Source organism: Cervus canadensis, chromosome 13 (genome assembly GCF_019320065.1).
Source record: "Cervus canadensis isolate Bull #8, Minnesota chromosome 13, ASM1932006v1, whole genome shotgun sequence".
Classification (NCBI taxonomy): domain Eukaryota; kingdom Metazoa; phylum Chordata; class Mammalia; order Artiodactyla; family Cervidae; genus Cervus; species Cervus canadensis.
In genome coordinates this window covers 30,162,204-30,186,345 of record NC_057398.1, presented here as the reverse complement: position 1 = coordinate 30,186,345, position 24,142 = coordinate 30,162,204, and the positions used below count along the sequence as shown (strand labels likewise).

The 24,142-nt window shown below is 61.1% G+C and overlaps 1 protein-coding gene across 10 annotated transcripts in view; it reads left to right on the top strand.

The window, feature by feature from the left end:
• MEGF6 (multiple EGF like domains 6) overlaps window positions 1-24,142 on the top strand; it is a 99,001-nt gene that overhangs the window by 40,966 nt on the left and 33,893 nt on the right. For 6 of the 10 annotated variants that reach the window (XR_006272599.1, XR_006272601.1, XR_006272598.1 and 3 more), the window contains exon 5: window positions 6,496-6,618. The exons of 2 other annotated variants lie outside the window; for them this stretch is intronic. Coding sequence is in view for 1 of the 8 variants with exons in the window: in XM_043485577.1 (XP_043341512.1) it covers window positions 6,496-6,618 (123 nt within the window). In the remaining 7 variants the exon portion in view is untranslated. Of the gene's footprint in view, window positions 1-6,495; window positions 6,619-16,217; window positions 16,258-18,283; window positions 18,583-24,142 lie in introns of those variants that run through there. 2 more of the 10 variants (XR_006272604.1, XR_006272603.1) reach the window with 2 other exon arrangements.

Genomic DNA, 24,142 nt, shown 5'->3' with positions numbered 1-24,142 from the left:
CGTCCCGACTGAGATTTTGGGAGCAGCCCTGGCCTGTCGGGTGACACCTGGCTGTAGGCAGGGAGGATTTTCTTGGCCTCCTCGGCAGGCAGGGCCTTGTAAATCCTGGCTCCGACAGGTAGCCTGCTTCCTGGGTGGGCGGTGGGGGTGAGGGCTGACTGTCACACAGAGCCAGCGAGCCGAGGCCTGGCCAGGTCCCTGCCTGGTGGGCTGGGTGGCCTCCCCTTGTGTGGTCTTGGCCTCTGTTCTCAGGGTGAAACTTCCTTATCCTCACAGGTTGGGTGGGGGGTCCCTTAGCCGGGCCCTGCCCTGGAACCACGTGCCTTGTATGACCTGCTTCAGACCTGAGGGGCTCCCAGGCCCACCATCGCCCACGGTCAGGCCAAGTTTGTCCCAGAAGGGACCACATTCCCTCCTGGGTTCCTGGTTCCTGGGAGAGAGACTGCCACGTGGCTGTTTGAGTTCACCTCATCTTTAATTTGCCCCACCGGGAGAGCCCCAACTCTGCACCCAGGTTGCTGGCGGATGGGCAGAGGGGGTGTGGAGGCCACCTCTCTCGGGGGGCCCCTCTCGTTCCCCCAGGAGATTGGGGCATGTGCTCCTCAATCTGCATCCCTCAGTCACCAGGTCTGCTGGAAGGTCCAGAGCTTCCGAGCCCTCGTCCAGGCTGGGTGGCTGCTATGACTTAGGGCCTTTGTAGAGTTACTGTCACTGGAGGGAGGGCCCTGTACTGGGGCCAGCGCTGTCCAGGGGCTGGGGCCCCAGGCCCCCTTACCTGCTGTAGCAAATCCCTGGAGATGTGTGTGCAGCATGGGGGCCGGTTCGAGGAGCATTTTTGGGGGTGAAATCTGTGTAACACAAGATCGACCCCTTCGCAGCACGCAGGTCAGTGTCATCGAGCACACTCACTGTGCTGTGTTGCCACCTCCTGCATTGCCCTGTGGACGGGGAGGTGAGAAGAATCGAGAGCCAGCCTTGGGTGTCAGCGTCCACACCCCACGCTCACCAGAGGCCTGGTTTGGGGACCAGAGGCCTCTCCGAGCTGCTGCCTCGCTCCAGAAATGGGAGGAAACTCAGTCTCCCCAGAGGCACCCCACACCCCCTCCCTCAGGTTGGGGATGCTCCTGGGCTGGTCATCTAAGAAGCCAGAGTTTCGGGGTGCCTGTCTCCTGAGCAATTGCTGACACTTCCTGAAGCAGAACGCCCTCTGCCAGTGATTAGATGGGCCCTGGCTGCAGCTCCAGGCCAGGGCTTGACCTTCGACCTCCTGACCTTGCCTGGGCTCAGGCCACCCCTTCGACAAGCTGGAGCATCAGCCTATCACGTGACCAGGCCACTGGGCTTTCAGGGCACACCCCGCCCCCAGACTGGCTTTGTGAGCAAGAAGGGTGGTCAGTCCCAGGGTGGTTTCTGGGCTGTGTCATCACCCCTGTATAATTCCAGTCTGTGTTTGACAGCTGGGAGCTGGGATGGGCTAGCCAGCTGAGTCACTTTCGGGGAGGGTGGGGGCTGCAGGGAGTAGCTGTTGGAATCTGTTTCACAACAGTGGCGTTGGAGAAGACTCTTGAGAGTCCCTCGGACAGCAAGGAGGTCAAGTCAGTTCAATCCTAAAGGAAATCAGTCTTGAATATTCATTGGAAGGACTGATATTGAAGCTGAAGCTCCAGTCCTTTGGCCACCTGATGTGAAGAACTGACTCATTGGAAAAGACCCTGATGCTGGGAAAGATTGAAGGCAGGAAGAGAAAGGGGTGACAGAGGATGAGGTGGTTGGATGGCATCACCGACTCGATGGACATGAGTTTGAGCACACTCCGGGAGATAGTTAAGGACAGGGAACTATAGTGTGCTGCAGTCCATGGGGTCGTAGAGTCGGACACGAGTTAGCAACTGAACAACAACAACAACAATGCCCCGCACGCTGACAGATCATTCTGGAAGCAGGAGGATTGTGCTGCAGCCGATCTGGGCCAGGACTCCCCAGGGTCAGCTCCCAGAAATCCCAGGCAGCCCCAGTCTCCACACCAAGGCCTGGAGCTCCACGCACCCCAGTCTTGGGTCAGGAAGGAAAGGTGGGATGAAGTGCCTCTCTATTTCTCCTTCCCGGCCCCTCTGCTGCTCACCTCCCTGGGGTTTCAGCTGAGGCCCAGCTGCTGGGCTGTTGCAGTTCCCCACCCCGACCTGCAGGGAAGTGGTCATTGCTGGCCCTCCCTTGGCAGGGCTTCTGACTGCCCTGGTGTACCCACAGGACCCACAGCTGCCCCCACAACCCTGGACTGCCCCCAACCTGAAAGATCTGCTATTTATTTTGGTTTCTGAATCAGCCATACTGACTCATACAGGATTTAGGGAGTCTCACTCAAAGAATATTCAAAGTATGAATGTGTTAGTTCGTCATGTCCGACTCTTTTTGGCCCCATGGACTGCAGACCATCAGGCTCCTCTGTCCATAGGGATTCTCCAGGCAAGAATATTGGAGTGGGTTGCCAGGCCCTCCTTCAAGGGATCTTCCCAACCCAGGGATCAAACCCAGGTCTCCTGCACTGCAGGCAGATTCTTTACCATCTGAGCCACCAAGGAAGCCCCAAAGAATGTTCAAACTACCCTACAATTGTGCTCATTTCACATTCTAGCAAAGTAATGCTCAAAATCCTCCAAGCTAGGCTTCAGCAGTATGTGAATCGAGAACTTCCAGATGTACAAGCTGGATTTAGAAAAGGCAGAGGAACCGGAGATCAAATTGCCAACATTTGTTGGATCATAGAAAAAGCAAGGGAATTCCAGGAAAAAAATCTACTTCTGCCTCATTGACTATGCTAAAGCCTTTGACTGTGCAGATCACAACAAACTATGGAAAATTCTTAAAGAGATGGGAATACCAGACCACCTTACCTGTCTCCTGAGAAACCTGTATGTGGGTAAAGAAGTGAAAGAACTGGACATAGAACAATGGACTGGTTCAAAATGGAGAAAGGAGTACATCAGGACTATATATTGTTACTCTGCTTATTTAACTTATATGCAGAGAACCTCATGCGAAATGCCAGGCTGGACGACTCACAAGTTGGAATCAAGATTGCCGGGAGAAATATCAGCAACCTCAGATATGCAGATGATACCACTCTAATGGCAGAAAGTGAAGAGGAACTAAAGAGCCTCTTGAGAGTGAAAGAGGAGAGTGAAAAAGCTGGCTTAAAACTCAACATCCTTCAGTTAAAAATAAATTAATTTTAAAAAGTGAAAAAAAACCCTCAGCATTCAAAAAACTAAGATCATGACATCCAGACTCGTCATTGCATGGCAAATAGATGGGGGAAAAGTAGAAACAATGACAGATTTTATTTTCTTGGGCTCCAAAATCACTGTGGACAGTGACTGCATCCATGAAATTAAAAGACACTTGCTCCTTGAAGAAAAGCTATGACAAACCTAAACAGCGTATTAAAAAGCAGAGACATCACTTTGCTGACAAAGGTTCATCTAGTCAAAGCTATGATTTTTCTAGTAGCCACGTATGAATGTGAAAGTCGAACAATAAAGAAGGCTGAGCACCAAAGAATCAATGCTTTCTTTTTTTTCTTTTTCGATGCTTTCAAACTGTGGTGCTGGAGAAGACTCTTGAGAGTCCCTTGGACAGCATGGAGTTCAAACCAGTCTATTCTAAAGGAAATCAACCGTGAATATTCATGAATATTCATTGGAAGGACTGATGCTGAAGCTGATGCTCCAATACTTTGGCCACCTGAAGCAAGGAGCCAACTCATTGGAAAAGACTCTAATGCTGGAAAAGATTAAGGGCAGGTGGAGAAGAGAGTAACAGAGAGTGAGATGGTTGGATGGCATCACCGATTCAATGGACATGAGTTTCAGCAAACTCCGGGAGATAGTGAAGGACGGGGAAGCCCGGCATGCTGCAGTCCATGGGATGGCAGAGTTGGACATGACTTAGTGGTTGAAGAACAACAGGAACCCCTTCCCTCCAGGTACCCAGGAGGCACAGGAGGTGGGGGGCACCTATCCTTACAAGTTCATTCCACTGCTGTGTGGGCTAGATGCTGGAGTTATAGCAAGGAGCCAACAAGGTCAAGGCACCATGCCCTTGAAGCATGGGTCCTGAGAGGCTGGGGGTACAACAGTGCTGGTCCATGGATGCTGTGAACTAAAAGCATGGCCTGTAGCTGCTGGGGGAGTCAAACAAGTGCCCATTCCCCTCCCCCACCCCCACCGCCCCAACAGGGACTTGAGCCTGATGTGCAGTCTGGGTGGTTCCCCAAACTCTCCCCTGCCCTGACTGGTGAGTCTCTTACCTCTGTATCTCCCCCTCTCCCCAGCTCCAGCCGTGTACAGGGCAGGTGCCCAGCAGAGGGGAGCCTGCTGAACCTGCCCAGCCTCTCCCTGGCCCTGGGCAGGGTCATCTCCTTCTCAATGGCGCTGCCATTGCCTGGGGACAGGGCACAGGGAGGGCCAGCCCCCTGCCTGCTCTGCTTCTCTCCAGGAGGCCCTGGGGGTGATGCCTGTGCGGTAGTCACAGGGCATCCTGTGGCCCCCTTCCTGCCAGCCTTGGCTGGGCCCTGGGACCCTGACTCTAGGGGGGCTCAGCCCCCACAATGAGGCTGGCACAGTCCAGCTGCGAGCAGATTCAGGGGCTGAGCAGCCTCCCCAGTGCAGAGACGCAAGGGGCTCAACTCAGTGAGGCGATGGAGGTGGATGCCCAGCTGAGCTGAGGTGCCTGGCAGGGAGATGCCGGGGGCAGTAAGGGCCATGCAGATGTGGTTGGGCACCTGCAAGATGGCATTCAGATGCAGGTGGAGGGATGCAGCAGGTGCCATTGTGAGTTCCAGATACTGAGCGTCAGCACACAGGCCCTTTCCATGGACATGGGAGGCCTGGAAGCTCCAGGTCACGTTGGCCCCATCACCAGCATCCACAGGGTCGGGGCAGGGTGCTGGAAGGCAGCTATAAGGCTGACCCCACCTTGGCGGCAGTGCCCAGGCCCTGGGGACCCTGCCATGTCAGCTGCTGCCAGAGGGCGCCCGCCCTCCGTCTGCAGCCCCGCCTGGCTGGGCTCCTGCCCTGCCGGCTGCCCAGCCACACAGCCTGAGTATCAGGGTGGGCCCTGGGGAGCTGGGGGCTCGCACCTGGCTGCTGCCCGCCAGAGGGCCTAGCCCACGTGCCATCTCCCCAGGCTAGTCTGGTGGGGAGACCCTGGGCACAGAAGCTCTGACTCCCAGGCTGGGCTGAGCGTGGACTTGCCCTGCGTAACTCTCTAGGAATTCCCAGAAAATTCCCAGTGTTAACCCCGCAGGCTGGGGTTCAGGGTGACATTCCAGTGCCGCCTTTCCCGTGGGACCTTGGCCGCCCCTGCAGCCTGAGCCCAGCTCGGGGTCTCCCAGGGACCTTCCAGGGACATGCCAGTGGAGAGGGGAGCTGAAGACATCAGGGGCTTGGGCTTGGGGACTGCAGCCCTGGCTGGTCTGGGCCTTGAGCCTCCAGGTGGGGGGTGGCATTTCCAACAACTGCGTCTGGTGGTCTGTCCTGGCACCTGGCCATCCATGGCCTGTGGCTCCTGGGGATCTCCGCTTGCCTCTGGGTCACATTCCCCATGAGATTGGGGGACCCCCCTGCTTTTGATGTTGGGGTGCTGGGAGGAAGAGCTGAGCCCCCTCAGACCTCGGGCTTGCCACCCAGCAGGGGCCTGGGTGTGGGCAGAAGGGCCTGGGCCCCTTGTCACCCTATACCCGAGAGGTGTTCTGGAAAATGAGGCACCCAAGTCCCCCGGGCCCCTGCTGGGTGTGTGGGGCCATGGTGCCACCAGCCCCTCATGGGCGTCCTGGGTACCCCCTGCCACATGCCCTATGCCAGGAGAAGTGCTACCATCCTGCACCCACAAAGGCCTCGTAGAGGACAGGGGAGCTGTGGGCAGTGTGGCCTCGTGGGTGGGGTCTCCTGACTGCTCTGCCCTCCACGCCAGAGCCCAGTGGTGTCCCCCCACCCCCCAGGCCTGACTTACATGCCACAGGGTCCCAGCAGACCAGAGTGGGGGAGACCTGGGCCAGGCCGGGGGCGCATGGAGCCCACTTCCAGGTCTCAGGCAGCTATGGGGTGACAGTGGGGGCCTCCTCCTGGCCTCCGTGCTGGGGAGGCCTGGTTTCCCTGGCAAACCCACAGCTGAACGGAACACAGGCAGAGGCCATTCTCGGGGGCACGCAGGCAAGCGAGGATGGCTCCTTAGGGAGCAGGGCCCGCTCCTGTGCCGGGCTGTCCCCGAGGGACATTCCTGCCAGGTCACACCGGGACACCACAGGACCACGGGTGCTGGACGCGGGGAGGGACTTGGTTGGCGGGGCGGCCCCCCAGCTGCTGGGTCCCCCTCTCGTGAGGCCTGTCTGGAGGGGTGAGGTTTGCCCGTCTCTGCCGGGCCTCGTCCTCCTGTGCCGTGGGGTCCTGAGCTTCTTCCTGGCCCTGTGCCGGGCTCACCTGCATCTCCCCCTCGCAGATGTGAACGAGTGTGCCACCAGCAACGCGGGCTGTGAGGGTGAGTGTCGCAACACCGTGGGGGGCTTCTACTGCAGCTGCCCGCCCGGCCGCCAGCTGCGGGGAGACGGCACGACCTGCCAAGGTGGGTCCCCTGCCTGGCCCCCCGCCCCCGCCCGGCCGTGGCCCCAGCGTCCCTGCTCTGGCTGCTCCCTGGGGCTGCCTCCTCCCCACCCCTGGGCTGCTCTGAGGAGGGTCCTGGGGTGGTGTCCAGCTCCCTGGGGTCCTCCCTGCCTGACTGCCCCTCGCATCTTTGGGGAATCCACGTTTCCCCCCAAATGAGCCTCGGTGGGTCAGAGAGCCTGATGTGGGTGGAGGGCACCCTGGGTGCTGTGTTGGGGAGGGAGATTGCTCTGCTGGTGGGTGGGGAGAGGCAGGTCGTGGGCCGGAGATGCTGCTGGGGAGGATGAGTGGGCAGCTGGCAGGCCCGAGTACAGCTGCATGGCCCCCACGAGGGTCAGAGGGCAGACTGTGTGCCTGGGCAGCACGGGGGTGCTGGGGGGCACCCTACCCCTGCAAGGGCTTGCTGAGGCCAGTCTGGAAGTGGTCACCAGCTCTGGGCCTGTCACAGCTCTCTGCCATTGCTGGCAGTCTGTCAGCAAAACCAAGAACAGACAGAAGGAAATGTCCTGGATTTGGGGAGAGAGAGAAGAACAGATTAGCTTAGCATTGAGGCTGGGAGAAAGCAAGGGATGGGTTGGAGGACGTGCTGTCCCTCCTTGTCCCCCATACTCCCACCTGCACTCCCCCACCAGGCCCCTGACCCCAGGACCCGGTGGGCAGCTTGGCCCCCCAGAGCACACAGGATGGGGGCCGGTGGGCATCTGCATTCCCTCCCCTGACTCATGTCAGACAGCCACTGTCATCTCCCATCTCTCCAAGCTTCCTTTCCCAACCAGAACGCTGTCTTTGGTTCTGCCAGAGACCAGCTGTAAGCCATCCCTCAGGGTGGGGCTGGTGGCGGGATCACAGCCCACTGGGCTGAGGGTCTGGGAGCCAGGGGGAGTCTGCCCTGGCTGGGGTGTTCTGCAAACCATTCTCGTTTCTAGCATGTCTTCATTGGAGAGGAAACTGGAGGTGGGGGCAAGTGCAGCAGAGAGGTGGCTGTGACCTGTCATTCACAGCCCAGGACCCGGGGATCTTGTGCTTGTTGGGTGACAGGAGCACAGAGCTGTCAGACAGAACCAGAACCAGACAGAACCAGACCACGTCACCCACCTGTGTTCTGGTTTCCCCTTCTGTGCACTGAGCCCCGCTGGGCTGGCAAGACCCTCCATGGCCCGCTGTCCCACCCGAGGGCACCCTGAGTGCAGGTGGAGTTGGAGGTGGGAAGGAGTGCCCCTTCCTAGACCCGTGTCCACTCTCCTGCCAGTGCCCACTAAAGTGGGGGTGGCTGCCTGGTGTCGGGAAGGAATCAGGGGCCTAAAACCTGCCAGGTCCAGGGCAGTCTCTCTGGGAGCCTCAGCCCCCTTCACCCACTCCCAGCCTCTCAGCCTCCTCCTTCACCCACTCGGCCTCCATGAGCCCCAGGGGTGCCTGCAGGCAAGACAGAGCAGCCCCCCAGCCTGTGCTCCCGCACGGAAGTCCCCTGGCCTTCCACCCGCTGCAGGTGCCCCCGGGTGAGGGCCCTGCTCCTGCCCACCACTGCCACTGGCGCACTGCAGACCTTGCAGCCTTTCTGAGCCTTTTCCTCTATACTTGGGGTCCCTGCTGTGAGGCGTCCCCAGCTCAGTGGCCTACAGATAGGGCTGGACTGGCCCGCGGGTTTCCTGTTCCTGACCCTTCTGGTCCTCAGTCCCCAGAGTCGGCGGGTGTGCAACCCAGCCCCTTGTCAGTGCCCAGGAGGCTCCGAGCCAGGGCCACGGGGGCATGTTGGGGCTGCCCCAGGGCTGGGCATCTTCTGACGTGTGCTCCAGGCCGCCCCGTGCTGACCCGGGGCCCAGTGGCCAGAAGTGGTCCTGGAACGCAAATGCACAGCTTGGCCACTGGCTGGAGCCCAGCACAGGGTCAGCAGGCCCGGCCACGATGCCTTCCCTGGAATTCCTTGATTTAGAAGGTCTCAAGGACAGGTGGGCGAGGTGGTCGCCACCTGGCGGTTGGCTGAAGGCAGGGGTACTGAGAGGACCAGGAGGGGGCCAGTCAGGGGGCTGCCCTCACCCCAGCGCGCCCACCCTTCCCTCCCTCCCGGCCCCTCCCCGGCCCCCTGGGAGCTCGCTGACCGGCTCTGCGTGTTTGGGATGGCTGAGGCTCCGAGTCACCGCGTGGCTGAGAGCGCTCTGCTGAGAGCCAAGCGCCTGCTGTTTTCTCTGTCCCTCAGCCAGCCCCCGCCGCCCCTGAAATCGCAGCTCCGGCCAGTGAGCGGGGCTCTGGGGGCGGCCGGCCGGCCGAATGTGAGCAGAGCGGACAGGAAATCAAGATGTTACTGCGGAGGACAGGCCAGCCCTGCCCGCTCACACATAGGGCCGCGCGCCGAGTTGCCGGTGGGGTGAGCCCAGAAACCGCCCCAGTGATTAATCGGCACTGTAAAACATCGAGCACTGGCACAGGCTCCTGGCCGGAGCGGCCCTTGGCCCTTGCCCGGGGGGCAGCGCCAGGCCAAGGTGTCTGTCATATTCTGGAGGGGGGTGGCGCATCTATGGCAGGAGCCCCGCTCCCTCCTCCTGGGGGGCACAGGTGCTGGGGAAGGGCGCATTGCCAGGTGAGGCTGTAGCCCTCTGCTGCTCCCGCAGTGTCCTCATAGGGTGCGGCCTCTGACCGGTGCCAGCCCTCCCCCGAGACCCGCGGGCAGGTGCGCTCAGACCTGCGCTTTATGGAGGAGGTGGGTCCTGGGGAGAAACGTGGACCCCACAGTCCAGCTCACATCCCAGCTGCTGGGGCCCTGAGCACCTGTCCAGCACCGCCTGGCTTTCCATGTCAGCCCCTCTGGGAAGGCCCCACCTAGGGCCAGACTCCGGTCTCAGCCTCAGCTCAGCACCCTGGGGACCTCTCAACCTCAGCCTCTTCCTCTGGAAAGTGGTGCTAATGACACCCTTGGCTCTTAGGACCCCTGACAGGACTCAGTGCTGGCAGCAGGCTCCCTACCCCTCAGGGGTGGCTGGGGGGCATGAGGGATGGAGATAAGGGGAGCCCCAACCTGAGGTGAAACCCCCCCCCCGCCCCTGGCCTGAGGCCCTGAACCCTTCACCCCAGTCTCACTGCCTCCTCTTGACCAAGGTCTGCAGGGACTAGCCTGGAGATATGGGGGGGTACCAGGACCCCACATCCAGGTCTATGATGGGGATCAGTACCCCCAAGGGACCCTGGCAGGTCCTTGCCCTCCCCAAGGCACATTCCCCCTCCTCACTCCCTCCCACTGTGCTGGCTGGGTGGATGCTGAGTCCCTCAGTGAGGTGGGTCCTTCCATCAGGCCGGTGGTATGGCCTGAAGGTCTCAGGGACCTTGCCATGGGGAGAGGTTTTCGGTCCCATCGTGAGGGGGAAATTAGTCCTGTCGGTTGGAGAAAATCAGGGTGTCTCCCTGGGATAGACTCCAGGGGTTGGGGGGGCACCTCCTGGGTCCAGGCCTGAGGGCCAGCCTTCCCTGGGTGCTGGGGGTGGAATTCTTCCTGAACCAGTTCCACGGTTCCCACCCCCTTCCCCTGGCTGCTCCCTCCCTCCAGGAGATCAGGAAGGGCTGGGAAACAGGGCAGCAGGTGACTCTCGGGGTAGGGTGGGGGTAAGGGTGGGGGGGTCTGAGCAGGGAGCAGCCAGTCTGGTGGGAGTCCTCAGTCCAACATGAAAACGGCTGGCTCCTGCCTGGAGGCTCAGCGTGTCCCCAATCCCCACTACTCCTTGGCTATGGGGGTGTCCAGTGCAGAGCTAGGGTCCTTAATGGGGTGTCTATGAGAAGCCCATAGAGGGGTCAAGGCTTTGAGAAAGTAGAGGTGCCCTGTACTCCAGCCCCCCGGCCCCAGCTTTGGCGTCTGTGTGGCCCCCACCATGGGACCGACCCTTCTCAAGAGGGAGAGGGGCTGCTGCAAGGCCTTGCACTCAGGACGCTGCGGGCCGTGCCCCTCACCCCGTCTGGCTCGGCTGTTGCCGCGGGCTCGTCCCGCCTGGGCCGGGTGGGAACGCAGTCAAGCTTCGTCCGACCCGACGGGGATCCTCTCTCACACTTGCTCCGGCCGACTGCTGCCAGGTCCCGTCTGTCCCCAGGGAGAGTCAGGAACGTGGGAAGTGACGTGTCCTGATTAGGAAGCCCCTGGGGATCCGGCCTGGGCTGAGAGGGCCGTGGGCTGACCCAAGCCAGCTGTGCTGTCCTGCGGCCGTGGGGGTGGGAGCACGGGGAGCCGCTATGGACTCTCACCCTCCTGCCCTGGGCGGGGTCCATCTGCACTTCCTGTGGCCCTTCGTGGGGGCTTTCTCTGAATCTCTTGCTGTGGTCACCCTAGGTGGCAGTGCCTCCTCAGAAGGGGCTTCAGAGCCTTTAGTGCTAGGAGGACTTTTCACTTCCTGGCGACCCAGCTGCCTGAGTCAGGAGAATGGGGAGGGTGGCAGGACTCTTGTGGAGATGTGAAGAGGCGCCTGGCCTGCCCAGCCTGCATTCTATGCCAGGTTCTGGCTGTAGCCCCACATACCAGTCTGCTCGGTGCTCACAGCGCCCCGTGGTCCCCTGTCTGCTCAGCACTCACACTGCCCCGTGGTCCCCTGTGGTCCCTGGTCTGCTCAGCGCTCACAGCGCCCGTGGTCCCCATTTTATGCAGAGGAGCAAGAGGCCCAGAGGGGGCAGGAGTGCATTTAGGTCACACAGCCGGGTACAGCGGATGAAGCCCAGAGCGATGTCATGGGCCCCCCTGGGCCCAGGTTCCACCGAAGCCAGTGCTCAGGCCCTGTCTAGGGGTGGCCTGCCGGCCTCTGGGGAGATGGAGGAACTGGAGGGGCTGCCTGCTCATTCCTCATGGCCCGCACTAGCAGTGTCCAGTGCAGAGTGGGCATCCGCAAATACTTACTGAGTGACCCGCCCCTTCCAGATGAGACCGAGGGGGGGATGCCGGCTGGTGGGCTCATTGCACTCCTGTGGGCCGAGCAGCCCAGCGTGAGTGAACTTGGGCCTTCAGCATGCAAATCCCTGGCCTCACTCCTGTGAGGCCCGGGATCTGGTCCTTCTCAGGCCAGGCTCCCTGGCTGGCTGTGCTCTGGACATGAGTGAGGAGCCTGGCCCCAGCCGCGGTCCCTCCAGGCAGGATGGCAGCATTTCCAAAGAGGCGGCTGTCCCAGGGCCTCTGCTCTCAGAGGTGCTGAGAGGTTGAGAGCTTTCTTTTCCCAACTCTGGCTCACTCATCCCTCTCATGAGCAGATTCTGGCAGGTATGTTTCTGGTTAAGGTCAAGGCAGGAGACAACCGCCTTCAACATCAGCCTTCAGAGCTAGCCGGTGACAGGAGAGAGGCCCACCCCCCTTGGGCCTGCCTGGATCCCCGAAGCCCAGGCGGAGGCCCCAGGACAGGCAGCCTGCAGGCCTCTACATGGTCACCATCTGGGTGCCCAAGGCCTCCTGCAGGACTAGATGCGGGAGCAGAAAGGCTGATTCTCTCCCTGGGCTGTGACCTAGAACAGGTGTGACCCTCAGAGGCCACAGTCCTCAGACTTGGGGCTCAGTGGGAAGAGGCAGACGCATCCTAACAGTGAACCCCAAAGTGCCCAGGACCCTGTGGCTGGGGCGGCTGCCATGAGGAGGACCAGCAGAGAAGATGGGCTGGAGGGGCCCCAGCAGAGGAGTTAGCTGGATCGGGGGGCCCCTGGGCTAGGGAAACGGAGGCTCCAGCAGCCCCTGTCTTCATGTAACCCAGGGGTCCCAGCTCTGCTCCCAGTGGTCTGGGGGCTGCAGCTGAGAGATGGGGGCAACTGGGGGACTTGGAGCTCATGGGGCCTGCAGCCTCAGAAAGACAGGTACTTCCCCATCTCTGTGACTCCTGAGAGTGGGAGCAGCCCTTCCTGACTGGGCTGGAGGTGGGCAGGCAGGCTGAATGGGGAGGGGAGGTTCAGGCCCTCACTGCCTGGCCCCAGAGAGGGGAGGGCCTCTGCCCTGCCTCTGTCTGGCGGTTGGGAAAGGTCTCGTCCATCACCGCTGGTCCCAACAGGCCCTCTTCCCTTGGAGTCTGGCCTCCTAATTGGATTCTCCTGCTGTCTGTGTCTCCTGGCTGCCTCTTGTCTCTGTCTCTCCCAGAGGTAATGGGCTGGACCTTCCTGGCCACACCCTTTATCTTCTCCAGCTCCCCCACCCCCATCCTGAGGTCGACCTGGGCTGGGCCTCCACCCCCATCTTCTCATCTCCTCTCTGCTCCAGACCCCGCTGGGCAGCTGGGCTCCTGACTCCACAGAACCCTCAGCCAACCCCCCAAATCCCACGGTCAAATCCCATTGCTTCCCGGGGTCTGGCCAGAGCAGCTCTGGGTGGGGCCAGGCAGGGACCCTGCTCCAGAATGCAGAGAGGAGGGCGTTCCTTCTGTCTGGCGAGGAAACAGTAAAAAAGATCCCACGAGATGCCTGTAACGATGAGACCTGAGGGGCTGGCACGCCCCCAGTGTAAAAGTTTGTGTGGGGCGTGGGCGTGGGTGCTCAGAGTGGGGATGGGAGGTCCAGTTCTATGGGTTAGAAAGTGCGCTCTGCACTTGATGTGGACGGCGGCTGGCTTGGACCCCTGTCTGTGCAGCAGTGGCCCCAAGGACTCAGGGGGCGCCGTCAGGACCTCAGAGGCAGGAGCAGCCGTGGTGGCCATGTCGGCTGCAGCCTGGGCACCTTGGGAGGTGGCGAGTGCTGGCTGACCTGGGTACCTGGCCGGACCTGGCTGCTGCCTCCACGACCCTGGTGTTCTGTGAACAGATTTGGCCTTTGGATGGGACGGGGGCAGTGGAGGAGTGACCGTGGGGGCTGGAAGCGGGCCGTCCGTTTGTTGGTGTGTTCAGACCTCCTGGGTGCCCGCTATAGGCCAGGCCCAGGACCACGGCTTTGGTCAGACCCCTCGTCTGGCACTCACCCTCTTGGGCCTCTCCTGCCTCTGCACCAGCAGCCCTGCGTCTGCCCCCAAAGTCCTCCAATAAGCCATCTTTACGTCCCTCCCTGCACGTGTCCGAAGGCCACCTCCTCCAGGAAGCCTCCCTTGTCACTGCTTTCACAGACTCTCCTCCGCCGAGTACAGTTTGAGCCCCGTGGCTGTCCCCTTCTGTAGTCACTGCTCCTGGGCATCTTGATGTCCCCCATGAGAGTCAGGCCTTGGGGCTGTGCCCGTGGAGAGGCTGGCAGTGTGCGGGCTCAGGTGCCCCCAGGGTCAGACCTGGCCTTACCCTGACCTTCACATGGCTCAGGCCACTGAGTGGAGGCAGCAGGCAGCCACAGAGAGGGCCTTGTCATGCGTGCACACACATGTACACGTATGGGGGGCCTCCAGCGAGGCTCGTGTCTGGCCCGCTGCGGGTGCCTCGGTGGGGTGGCCAGGCCTTGTTTCCCTGGCACAGGGCAGGGTCTGCCCTCCCCTTAGCCGTCTTGTCTCTGGAGGAGGGTACGTGTGGCAGTGACTGCTCTGTCCTGGGCTCTCCCAGGGCCTGCGTGCGTGCGTGTGCGCGTGTGTGTGTGTAGAGGGGGCCTGGCCCCAGCCCAGGGCAGATGCAGCCAGGAGCGGCAGCTGGGCTCTCGGAAACAACCGTGGTTTCCATTTTCCTTCCTTTGGCTCAGTGAGGGCCCAGGGTGGGTAATGAGTTTACCATGAGGCTGACGCCCGGACAACTCTTGGAGGCCAGGCCCTGCCTCCGCTCCCAAAATAACACTGCATGGCGGCCCTGGGACGGGGGGTTGGGAGGGACATTCTGGGGGCGGTTCTCTTGGGCCTGTGTGGGGCCACAGTGGACCCCAGCTGAAAACTGACCTCCTGGGCTGGGCTGGGCTCTGGCCATCTAGGTTGGAAGCAACGAGGCAGGACATTTGTCCCCTTGGGGGACTGGGAGGTGGGGAGGGGGGCTTTTGGGCTGAGAGGCTTTGAGCCCACAAAGGCAGGTTGAAGAGAAACCTGAAAGGAAGGCCTCCTTCCAGCACCTTGCTGGCCCTCTCTCCTGCAGCTGGGGGCCTGTCAGGGGCCATCTGATTGCCGGCCAGTCCCTCTCGTGGTCCCAGTGCCCCTCGCAGCCCCCTGATGGCTCCCATACTGCTTTCTCGGCCATCAGGGTCCTCCAATCCAGCCTCTGCCCAGCGCCCCCAGCCTTGCAGCCAATCACGTGAGACTTGACTTCAGCAGGAGGTGCTGGTGGAGGCGGGGCCCCAGCCTGCAGTTCCCCTACACCCCACCAGCTCGTGTGGCTTCATTCTGGGTCTGCCGGTCCACCTGTGAGTGGGCACAGTCCAGTGCCAACCCCGTGGAGTACCCGGCACAGAGGGCAATGTAGGTGATCAGTGGGTAGCCAGTGACAGCTACCCAATCCAGCATTCACTGTGCCCTTGGACTGTCACCCTCGCAAGAAGGGCACCTTGGGGTCAGGGCAGTGACCTCTGGGGCCTCTCTGAGAGTCTCTTCTCTCTGTCACACACACAACCCCACCTGCCTCCAGAAGATTTAGTTCCTCCTGAGAAGTTTAGTTTCTCCCCATCCCCCAGCCAGACAGGAAGGGTCAGGGATTCCCCCCTGGCCTGGGGTGGGGCTTGGTCTCTTCGTGTCCCACTGGAGGGCCTCCTTGTCCCATGTCTTGACCTAGGAACTGGGGTGGGAGACGCAAGGCCACCCCCAACACCTGCAGGCATTGAGTGCTCCGAGTCCCAGCCAGGCTCCCCCAGTACCTGCTCTATAGCCAGAGGCCAAGATGACCTCCCTCTCAGCAGGTTGGCAGCATGCCACAGGGCGACCTGGGAGCTCGAGAGGCCTCCTGGAGGGCTTCCTGGAGGAAGTGTCCATAGCACCAAGGGACAGATACCACAAGGGTGGGGAGGAAATGTGCCTTGTTCTGCTTCCTGCTGACCCCAGGGACATAGCAGTCCTGGCCCTGAAGCCCCAGTTCAGGGGTCTAGGGTGGGACAGGCCCAGCACTAAGGTGAGCTGCAGCTTTGCAGGGGCAGCATGGGGCCCTCTCCCCAGTCTGGGTCCTGGCAGAGGAGCTCGGTGGCTGCCTAGCTTGGAGAGGAAAGCTGGAGCCGGCCTGGCGGGTTGGCGGGGCGGTGGGTGGGGGGTGGTCCGCTTCTTCTGCTGACACACAGACATTCCACCGGGCAGAGACACCAGCCCAGTCTCCGCATCGGGAAAGCATTTCCCAAACCGCTTCCAGACCACAGCCGCGCGCCTGCGTATGCTTGGTGGCACTGGGGAGGCCAGTGGGCCCTGCCTGGGCTGCGGCGGCTGGCCGCCATCACGCTGTGCCCAGCCTCGCGGGGATGGAGGCCCGGAGCCATCGAACCCCCACCCCGGGTCCTTTAGGGAGGTGCCTGCCGCCTGAGCTCATCCTGTCACGAGTTGTCTCGGGCTCAGCTGGGCTGCGGGGGAGACAGCTCTGCCTCCTAGAACCGGGTTCTGCCCAGAGCGGGCACTCGGGTCCTCGCTGAGGGAAAGGAGCGAGGGAGTGAGGGCTGAAGCGGGGAGGAGGGACGGGCCAGCTGCAGGGGAAGCAGAGTTGGCAGTGGCGGCTCTCGGGGGGAGCGGGCTGGGGAACTTTGCAGAGAAGGCCCCTTGGGATTGGCACTCAACAGATGTGTAGGAGCTCGCTGTGTGCGGGTAGGAGGACGAGTGGGCATCTTGGCTGCTGTGGACGCTGGGGTGCTGGGAGGGCCAGGCCACCCACGAGGGATGGAAGAGCCAGGGTCTGGAGCCAGCGCCTCCTGGAAGTGCTGTGCCCAGCGTCCACATGGAGAGCCCTTTGGTGGCCTGGGCAGGCCATGTTTCCAGGAGCCTGGAGGAGGGTGCCCAATGAAGGCAGGATTTAGGTCAGACCTGATCCCCGGCGGCGGTCCCCTTTGTCCTCTGTGACCCTGCGCTTGTCATTTATCCCCTGGATGAAGACTGTACGAGAATGTCCGGGACCCTGTGTGCAAAGGGCAGGGTCTAGGTGGGCACCTGGCTGGAGAATTCCCTTCTGGGCAGAATGAGGGTTTAATTATAGGTGCGTCTGGGAGGCACAGACCTGCTTCATATGGGGACCATGAGACGGTGAGGAAAGAGCTCTGCTGGAAGTCACAAGAGTCGGTGCATGCTGTGGAGCAACTAGCCTGAATGCTGCAGCTACTGAAGCCCGCGTGATTAGAGCCTGTGCTCTGCAACAAGAGAAGACACTGCAGGGAGATGCCCTCGCACCACAACGAAGACCCAGCCCAACCACGAATGTTTTATAATTAAAAAAGGAGTTCGGTGACCAGGTCTGCATGCCGGACCCCCTGCCAGGCTGAGCAGTGGGATGCTTGGCAGTGTCTGGAGCAGAGTGTCTGAGGCCCCACACCTGTGTCCAGCACCCCCCTGCTCCCTGCAGCCTGCTGGTGGCTGCACAGGGACCCTCAAGTTTTTGTTAGTGTTGTTGGGAGCAAATGTGATACATGCTGCAGTGATAAACAGAGTTGGCGCACTGTGGAAGGCACTGTTCAAATGGCCACGGGGCAGTGTGTCCACCTGGGAGATTTGTGGGGGCTCCCTAGTTTGACAGGCTGGGATCCACAGGCTGTGGTGCTGCTCCGGGGGAGGTGGGGAGAGGCTTACCCCCAAGGCTGGGGCAGACAGGCAGGCAGGCCTGTTTCTGCACTGCCTGGCACCTGACGGGCGGGTGGTGGGGACAGACAGTGGGATGAGTTGGCTTCTGGGCTGCAGACAGGACCGGACAAGGTGAGACAGTGCCTCTCTCCACAAGCTTGAGGTTGCCCCTTTGAACCCTGCCCACAGGTGGGCTGTGAAGAATGACAGCCAGCAGTTTCTGGATAGGGCTGGCTCAGGCAGGGTGCCATGGGTGAGCCATTGGGCGTCAGCACAAGCCTACACGAGATGGGGGCTGGGGGCCCAGCCTTCGCCAGGCCTGAATGCACAGGTCTCTCAAGTGAACAGCCAGTGTGACCCCACCACCCCTGAGGAGGGCTGCCTGACACATCTGGGACCACCGGCTGTGCCCAGTGGTCTGGGGTTGGAGGAGTGTCCATGATTCTGCAGCCTCACCCCCGGGGCTCACTGTCCCTGCAGGCTCGGGCCCTCCCCCATCTGCTGTATGCGTGCAGTGGTGCCTTACCAGGCTCCCGCAGGTACTGGTCCTGGACCAGTGGAGAGATGAGGGACACCGGGCTGGGGACCTGGGGGAGTCTTCACCCCCAGGACACCCACGGCCGTGGTGTGGCCTCGAAGTGCGCCGGTTCCCTACTCTCCGCAACCTCCGTCGAGCTGCCTCGGCGGAGCCCGGGGGCCTTGCCAGGGTGGCCTCCATCCACCTCTGTATTGCGTATTTTCTTTAACTTGTTGGCTCAGGGATCCCGCCTGTGCGAGCGCCCGTGTGTATCGATGTGCCCGTGCAGGTCCGTGCAGGACTCTGGGTGTCTTGTGTACGTCTTGCACACGTGGGTCTGCTTGTGCACGTGTCTGTGTGGGGGTGCTTGCTCTTGTGGATGGGTCTGGGTGTGTGCCGGGTGCGTGAGCGCGCGCGTAGGAATGTGCGGAGCGGGTGGGCGGGCGGCGCGCAGGGGGGCCCGCGCTCTTTCTGAGAGTCGGGGGCGGGGCGGGGAGGGGCGGGGCGGGGCCTGGCTGCGGCGAGGATTTGGCCCTTACCTGCGGGGGGCGGAGGGAAAGCGGAGAACAGAAAGGCCAGGGGCGGGGCGCGCCCCACCGGAGCCGCTCCAGCGGCGCAGAGCGGAGCGGAGCCGGGAGACCCGAGTGCGCGCTGCCCGGAGCCGGGAGGGAGCGGATGGGCCATGGAGGCGCCGCGGAGCGGGCTGGCGGCTATCTGGTACCTCGGGCTGCTGGGGAGCCTGGCGCGCGTCGCGGGCACGCACTACCGCTACCTGTGGAGGGGCTGCTACCCATGCCACCTGGGCCAGGCCGGCTACCCCGTGAGCGCCGGCAACCCGAGGCCAGGTGGGAGCGGCGGGCTCTGCGCGGAGCGGGCGGGATGCGCTCTGTCCCGCGTGCGCTGCCTTTGTTTTCCTCCTTCACAGTTTGCACCCCGGGAGGCTGATGGCGTGGTTGGAGGGAGCGGGGTTGGCTCAGACGGGGAGGCAGCCGCTGCCTCTGGGACGGGCCCCGTGTGCCCTGAGTCATCGGACATTCCTGACCCGTCTCTGGCCTGGCTGCGTGGGCTGCTGACAGTATTTCAGCCCCTCGACCAGAGGGAGGAGAAACGTACAGCAGCTGTGTTTGCCCGTGGGCACCAGGGCTGCACTTCCCCGCGGCACCAGCAGCTCTGGGGGTTAAGCAGGAGGGGTAGGGCAGGCCCAAGAGAGAGGCCCTTGGAGTCTTGGAGTAGAGTTTCCTTTTCCAGGGTCCCCAAAGCCTCGGCCCCTTGGGGGCTGTGTGTGGATGTGGCAGGTGCTGTCTGTCACCCCCCCCACCCCCATCCCCCAAGGCTGGGGAGTGTGGTCAGCCTTGTGGGCAGCAGGGTCAGCTGGGAGGACCCCAGCAGCCCTTGGGAAGCAGCTGAACCCCTGTCCTGAGTCCGTCCTGCCTCTTCCACGCTGGTACCCACGCTGGTACCCACGCTGGGCCAGCCTCCTGCAGGAAGCTCCTGAGCGTCTGTGGGTTCCGTGGAGTTTGGAGTCTGGCAACCTCAGGAATGTGACGAGAGGTGTGGTGTGCCGTGAGTCATCGCCTGCGATGCTTCGACACCCGGTGTGGGGCAAGGCTGCGTCTCCATGCACCAAGGACCCTGAAGCCCCTGGTGCAGTTGCTGCCCGCAGTACTGTCTCTGAGCTGCAGCCGTCTGTCTGGCAGGAGCAGGCAGGTCCAGAGCAGGGCTATTAAAGCAGGGCCAGGATTGGGCTCCCCTCCACGGCCTTCCAGGCCCCTGAGTGTGGTTCTGTGCAGGGCATCTGGTCTCTGTGGAAACACGGACCCTGCTCAGCTGTCCTCTGGGCCAGTCTGTGCTGCTCTCCACCAGAGGACACATAGATCTCTGAGCAGCAGGGCTGGGCTGTGACAAAGTCCGCTGCCTCCCCTGGCTTTGTCACTCGCCCTCTGGGGCCAGACCCCATCCCCACAGGGTAAGCAGCTCTCCCCCTGGGTGACTCAGTCTGGGCCGGCACTGTCATTCCACCACTGGTGGCACTAAATGCTGAGGGCCTGTAGCATCCAAGGGCCTGGGGCTGAGCAGGGGCGGGCAGCACTGGGCTTAGGGAATCAGGTGTCCCCGCTCTGTTCTGAGAACTGATGGGCATGTGAAGGGCCCAAGAGAGGGCCTGTGGGTGACGGGATGGGCTGTCCGAGGCGAGGACCCTGCGTCATGTTTGGGGAAAGCAGGACAACAAAGTTGGTATGTGCTGAGCGGACCTTTCTGGAGGGATCCTGGGGGCTCAGGTTTTCCTGTAAGTGTGGCTGAGGTTTCAGAAAGGGCTCATCTGGGGTGGTTTCTGCAGGGGCTGTGTGCTCCTGGGTTCCCGTCAGTGTGGCGATGGGCCCTCAGAGGCACCATTGCCCAGCTAGTCCCATAGGCTTCCAGGGGAATGGCTCCTGTACAGGGAAGTGTCCCTGAATGCCAGTGAGTGACCCACCCCAAGGCTGCCACATCCCCACTCACATCTCAGCTGAGGGGAGCAGTGAGACCCCAGGGACTGTCCTGGTAACCCTGGCCTGCCTGCTCCCAGCAACCAAACAGCTGCAGCCTGGGGCTGTCCTGAGGCTTTGGAGCCCTTGGTATGGGTGGGAGCGGCTCTGCCTGCTTGTCTGGAAGGAGCAGGCTTCGTCTCCTGATGCTCCGAGGGGAGGATGGCAGAGGCAGAAGCCTCCAAGCCCCCTTTCAGCTGGGGGTGCTACACTACCGTGGGGACGGGGCCCCCTCCATGCTGTCTGGGTGGGCTGTCCGTGTGCCCACTGGTGTGGAGAGCAGCAGAGACTGGCCCAGAGGACACCTGAGCACGGCCCATGTCTCTGAGGAGAGCAGATGACCTGCGGTAGTTTCAGGGTCCAAGGGGCCAGTGCTCAGCCAGGGTCTCAGGGCGCCCGTCCCACTGCCAGGGTCACCGGGTGGAGGCAGTGTGTGGCGTGGAGGTGACGGCAGCCTGCAACGTGGGACCCAGGGGAGTGCCCCCAGCCCCCTTCCCTCCCCCCGCCCCTGCTGAGACCACAGCGGCCCTCACCTCGGCCGTCAGGGGGCTGGGCTGGCCAGAATGGTCTTTTGGGAACCTGGATTTCTAGGTCGGGTTGTCTGAGCCTCCGTGACACTGGAGAGGCTGCTAGATGCTTATTCCCTCTGTGTTCAGTTACTGTGGCTTCTGGGACATGTTATCCCAACCTGATGGCTGAAAACCACCCAGGTCTCTGGTACCTTACCGTTCTGAGGTCGGAAGTCTGAGAAGGGCTAACATGAAGGTACTGGCAGGGCTGGTCCCTCCTGGAGGCTTTGGGTGAGCATTTGCTTTCCCGCATGTCCAGCTTCTAGAGGCACCTGGACTCCTTGGCTGTGGCCCCTCCTCCACCTTCAAAGCCAGCAGAGCAGCATCTTTTTGTTGTTTTAGATACTTATTTTTTGATGGAAGTATAGTTGATTTACAATGTTCAGGCGTACAGCAAAGTAATTTGGTTATGTGTGTGCTCAGTCGCTCAGTCGTGTCTGACTCTTTGCGACCCCCTGGACTATAGCCTGCCTGGCTCTTCTGTCCATGGGATTCCCCAGGCTAGAATACTGGAGTGGATTGCCATTCCTTTCACCAGGAGTTTGGTTACACATACACACCCCCCCACATATATGGGGCTTCCCAGGTGGCTCAGTGGTAAAGAATCTGCCTGCTAATGCAGTAGACACAGGAGATGTGGGTTCAATCCCTGGGTGGGGAAGATCCCCTGGAGTAGGACATGGCACCCCACTCCAGTATTCTTTGCCTGAAAAATCCTACGGACAGAGGAGTCTGATGGGCTGCAGTCCATGAGGTCACAAAGAATTGGACACGATTTAGCTACTGAACACATATACACGTATATACTCTTTTAAAGATTCTTTTGTACTATAGGTTATTACAAGGTATTGAGTATAGTTCCCTGTGCTATACAGTGGGTCCTTGTTATCTGCTTTCTTATACGGGAATGTGTATGTTAATTCCAAACTCCTAATTTATCTCTCCCACCCTTTCCCATTTGGTCACCATGAGTTTGTTTTTGTGTTTGTGAGTCTGTTTCTGTTTTGTAAATAAGTTCAGATTTTTTTTTTTTTTTTAGATTCCACGTATAAGTGATATCAGATGGTATTTGTCTTTCTCTGTCTGACTTACTTCACTTAGTCTGATCACCTGGTCCATCCACGTTGCTGCCAATGGCATTGTTTCCTTTTATTTTATTTTTTTTTATGGCTGAGTAGGATTCCACTGTATGGAGCCCTCCTCCCTTTCTCACTTGTAAGGCCTGTGTGATGACCTTGGACTCACCTGGAAGCTCCAGGATAATCTCTCATCGCACCTGCAAAGTCCCTTTCGTTGTGTAAGGCTCCAGGATTACGATGATCTCGTCCTCTTTGCGGGGGTGGGGGGCTCGTTATTCAGCTGGCCACACCCTCCTTAAGAACTGAGCCTGGGCTCCTCGGGTCACAACATGACCCCAGTCATGGTCACAAGGTCATCACAGCGTCAGCAGCTCCAGGTCACGGTTGGTAGCTGAGAACAGCTCTGACCTCTCACCAAGTGGCCCGCCTGGGAGTGGGGCCAGCACGGTTTCGGTCACTCAGTCCTGCCTTGCTTTCTGAATGAGTTGTGTCAGTAAAGGGGCCTCGATCTCAGAGCTGGATGGACCCCAGCAGGAGGTCATCTGCCCGCCCTCCTGTAAGCCGGGAGGTGGAGGGGGAGGCCTCGAGCTGTGCCGCTGGGCCCAGGTAATCTGGACAGGCTGACAGCAAATCATGGGTACTGGGGAGCCTGGCTGGGCCTCATGGCCCCCTGCCTGTACCGCTGGTCATGGCCACGGTCACAGGCAGGGCAGCTTTGGAGGTGGGAAGGGCTCCCGGGTGCCAAGGGGCTGGCTGGGCAGGCGAGGCTTGTGTGATTTAGGCAGGAGCCTGGGGACACCTCTCTAGTCTAAATGTCCCGTCCTTGCGACAGGAGGGTGTTGAGAGTGTGGTCACATGGGTAGGGGGCGGGGTCCCGGCCGTCAGGGCTGCCCCTGAAGGAGCCCTGCTGATGACGGGCTTACCTGCCACACCTCCCCCACCTGCTGTCCCAGACTGCCCATCAGTTGGTGTCTTTGTGGCCCCAAGGCTGCTGGCTCCCTGCACGTCCACTCAAGGATGGGGCCTCTTGGCCAGGTGCCTGAGGGCCTGAGGGTGCAGTGCTGCTGTGGTCAGCCACTCCCCAAGGCCAGCGTCTGAGGTGACCAGCTGAGAGGTGGTTTGGGAAGCCAGGGTCCCCGTTGGTCTGTCTGCTGCACGCCTGCCGCTGGGACCATCTCTGGAAATGACAGCCCCTCTGTCCTTCTGCCCACCCAGCGAGGCCGCTTGAGACACACTGGGGTCCAGTCAGTCCACCCACCCTCTCAGACAGCGCACGTGGGATGCCTCTTCCCCCTAACTTTGCTAAGCCCTTACTGTATACGCAGTGCTGTTCTTCATGCAGTCGCTTTCCTTTTCAGGGACCTTGAAGGGGTCACAGAGAGGAATCTGAGCTCAGAGGGGACGGGGTCTCCTTTCTGAGCCCCTTGGGTGGCGGCTGTGCACCCTGCCCTGCCCAGCGGGTGTGGGTCAGCCCACGGTTCCCCCCACCACCATTCAGCTGACTCCCCCACTGGAGGGCCCTGGGTCCTGAGACCTCCCACTGTGCCCTGGGTCCTCTGGCCCCTGAGACTCTTTGGGGCTCCACTGGGGGCTGTTAACACTTTACCTTCAACCTTCCACCTGCTAATCATTCTGGTATCATTCCAAGGAAGACTCCCCGGGTCACCATGTTTCCAAGAAGTTCTCTTGGTCTCATCTCCTCTCTGAACAGTCTTGAGGCTTGAGGGGCACCCTGGGGTTCCCCCCCGGCATGGTTGTGGTTTGTGCATGGAGCAGAGGCCAGGCCTCCTAGGGTCATCTCAGGTCATTTCTGGAGGGACAGGTGCATGGATAGAGTCAGGGTTTCTGTCCATGGGAGGCACGACCTGGTGGGCAAGTTCTGGGGAGCCCCCCAGGAGGAGCCCCGCCCCTGTGCCTTTGAGACCCTGCAGAGGTGTGCTCGGGTGGCTAGGGCTTTAGGAGGGGCACCTCAAAGGTGGGTGTTTTCACGGGGACGATGGGTGAGAGCTGGAGGGTGCAGTCACAACATGTAGTGTGGACCCGGGGGATTATTAAGCAGAATTAGAGGTGGCTCTTCCTCCCAGGTGGGCCCCAGGTGTTGGAGACAGGCCTGCCTTCTCTCCGCTCTGCTCCAGCAAGCGTGGGGGAGGGACTCTGGACTGTGGCGGACAGCGTGGCCTGAGAAGGAAGGGTCCCGACACCCGGGCAGGGGTGGTGTCCTGAGAGAAGGGG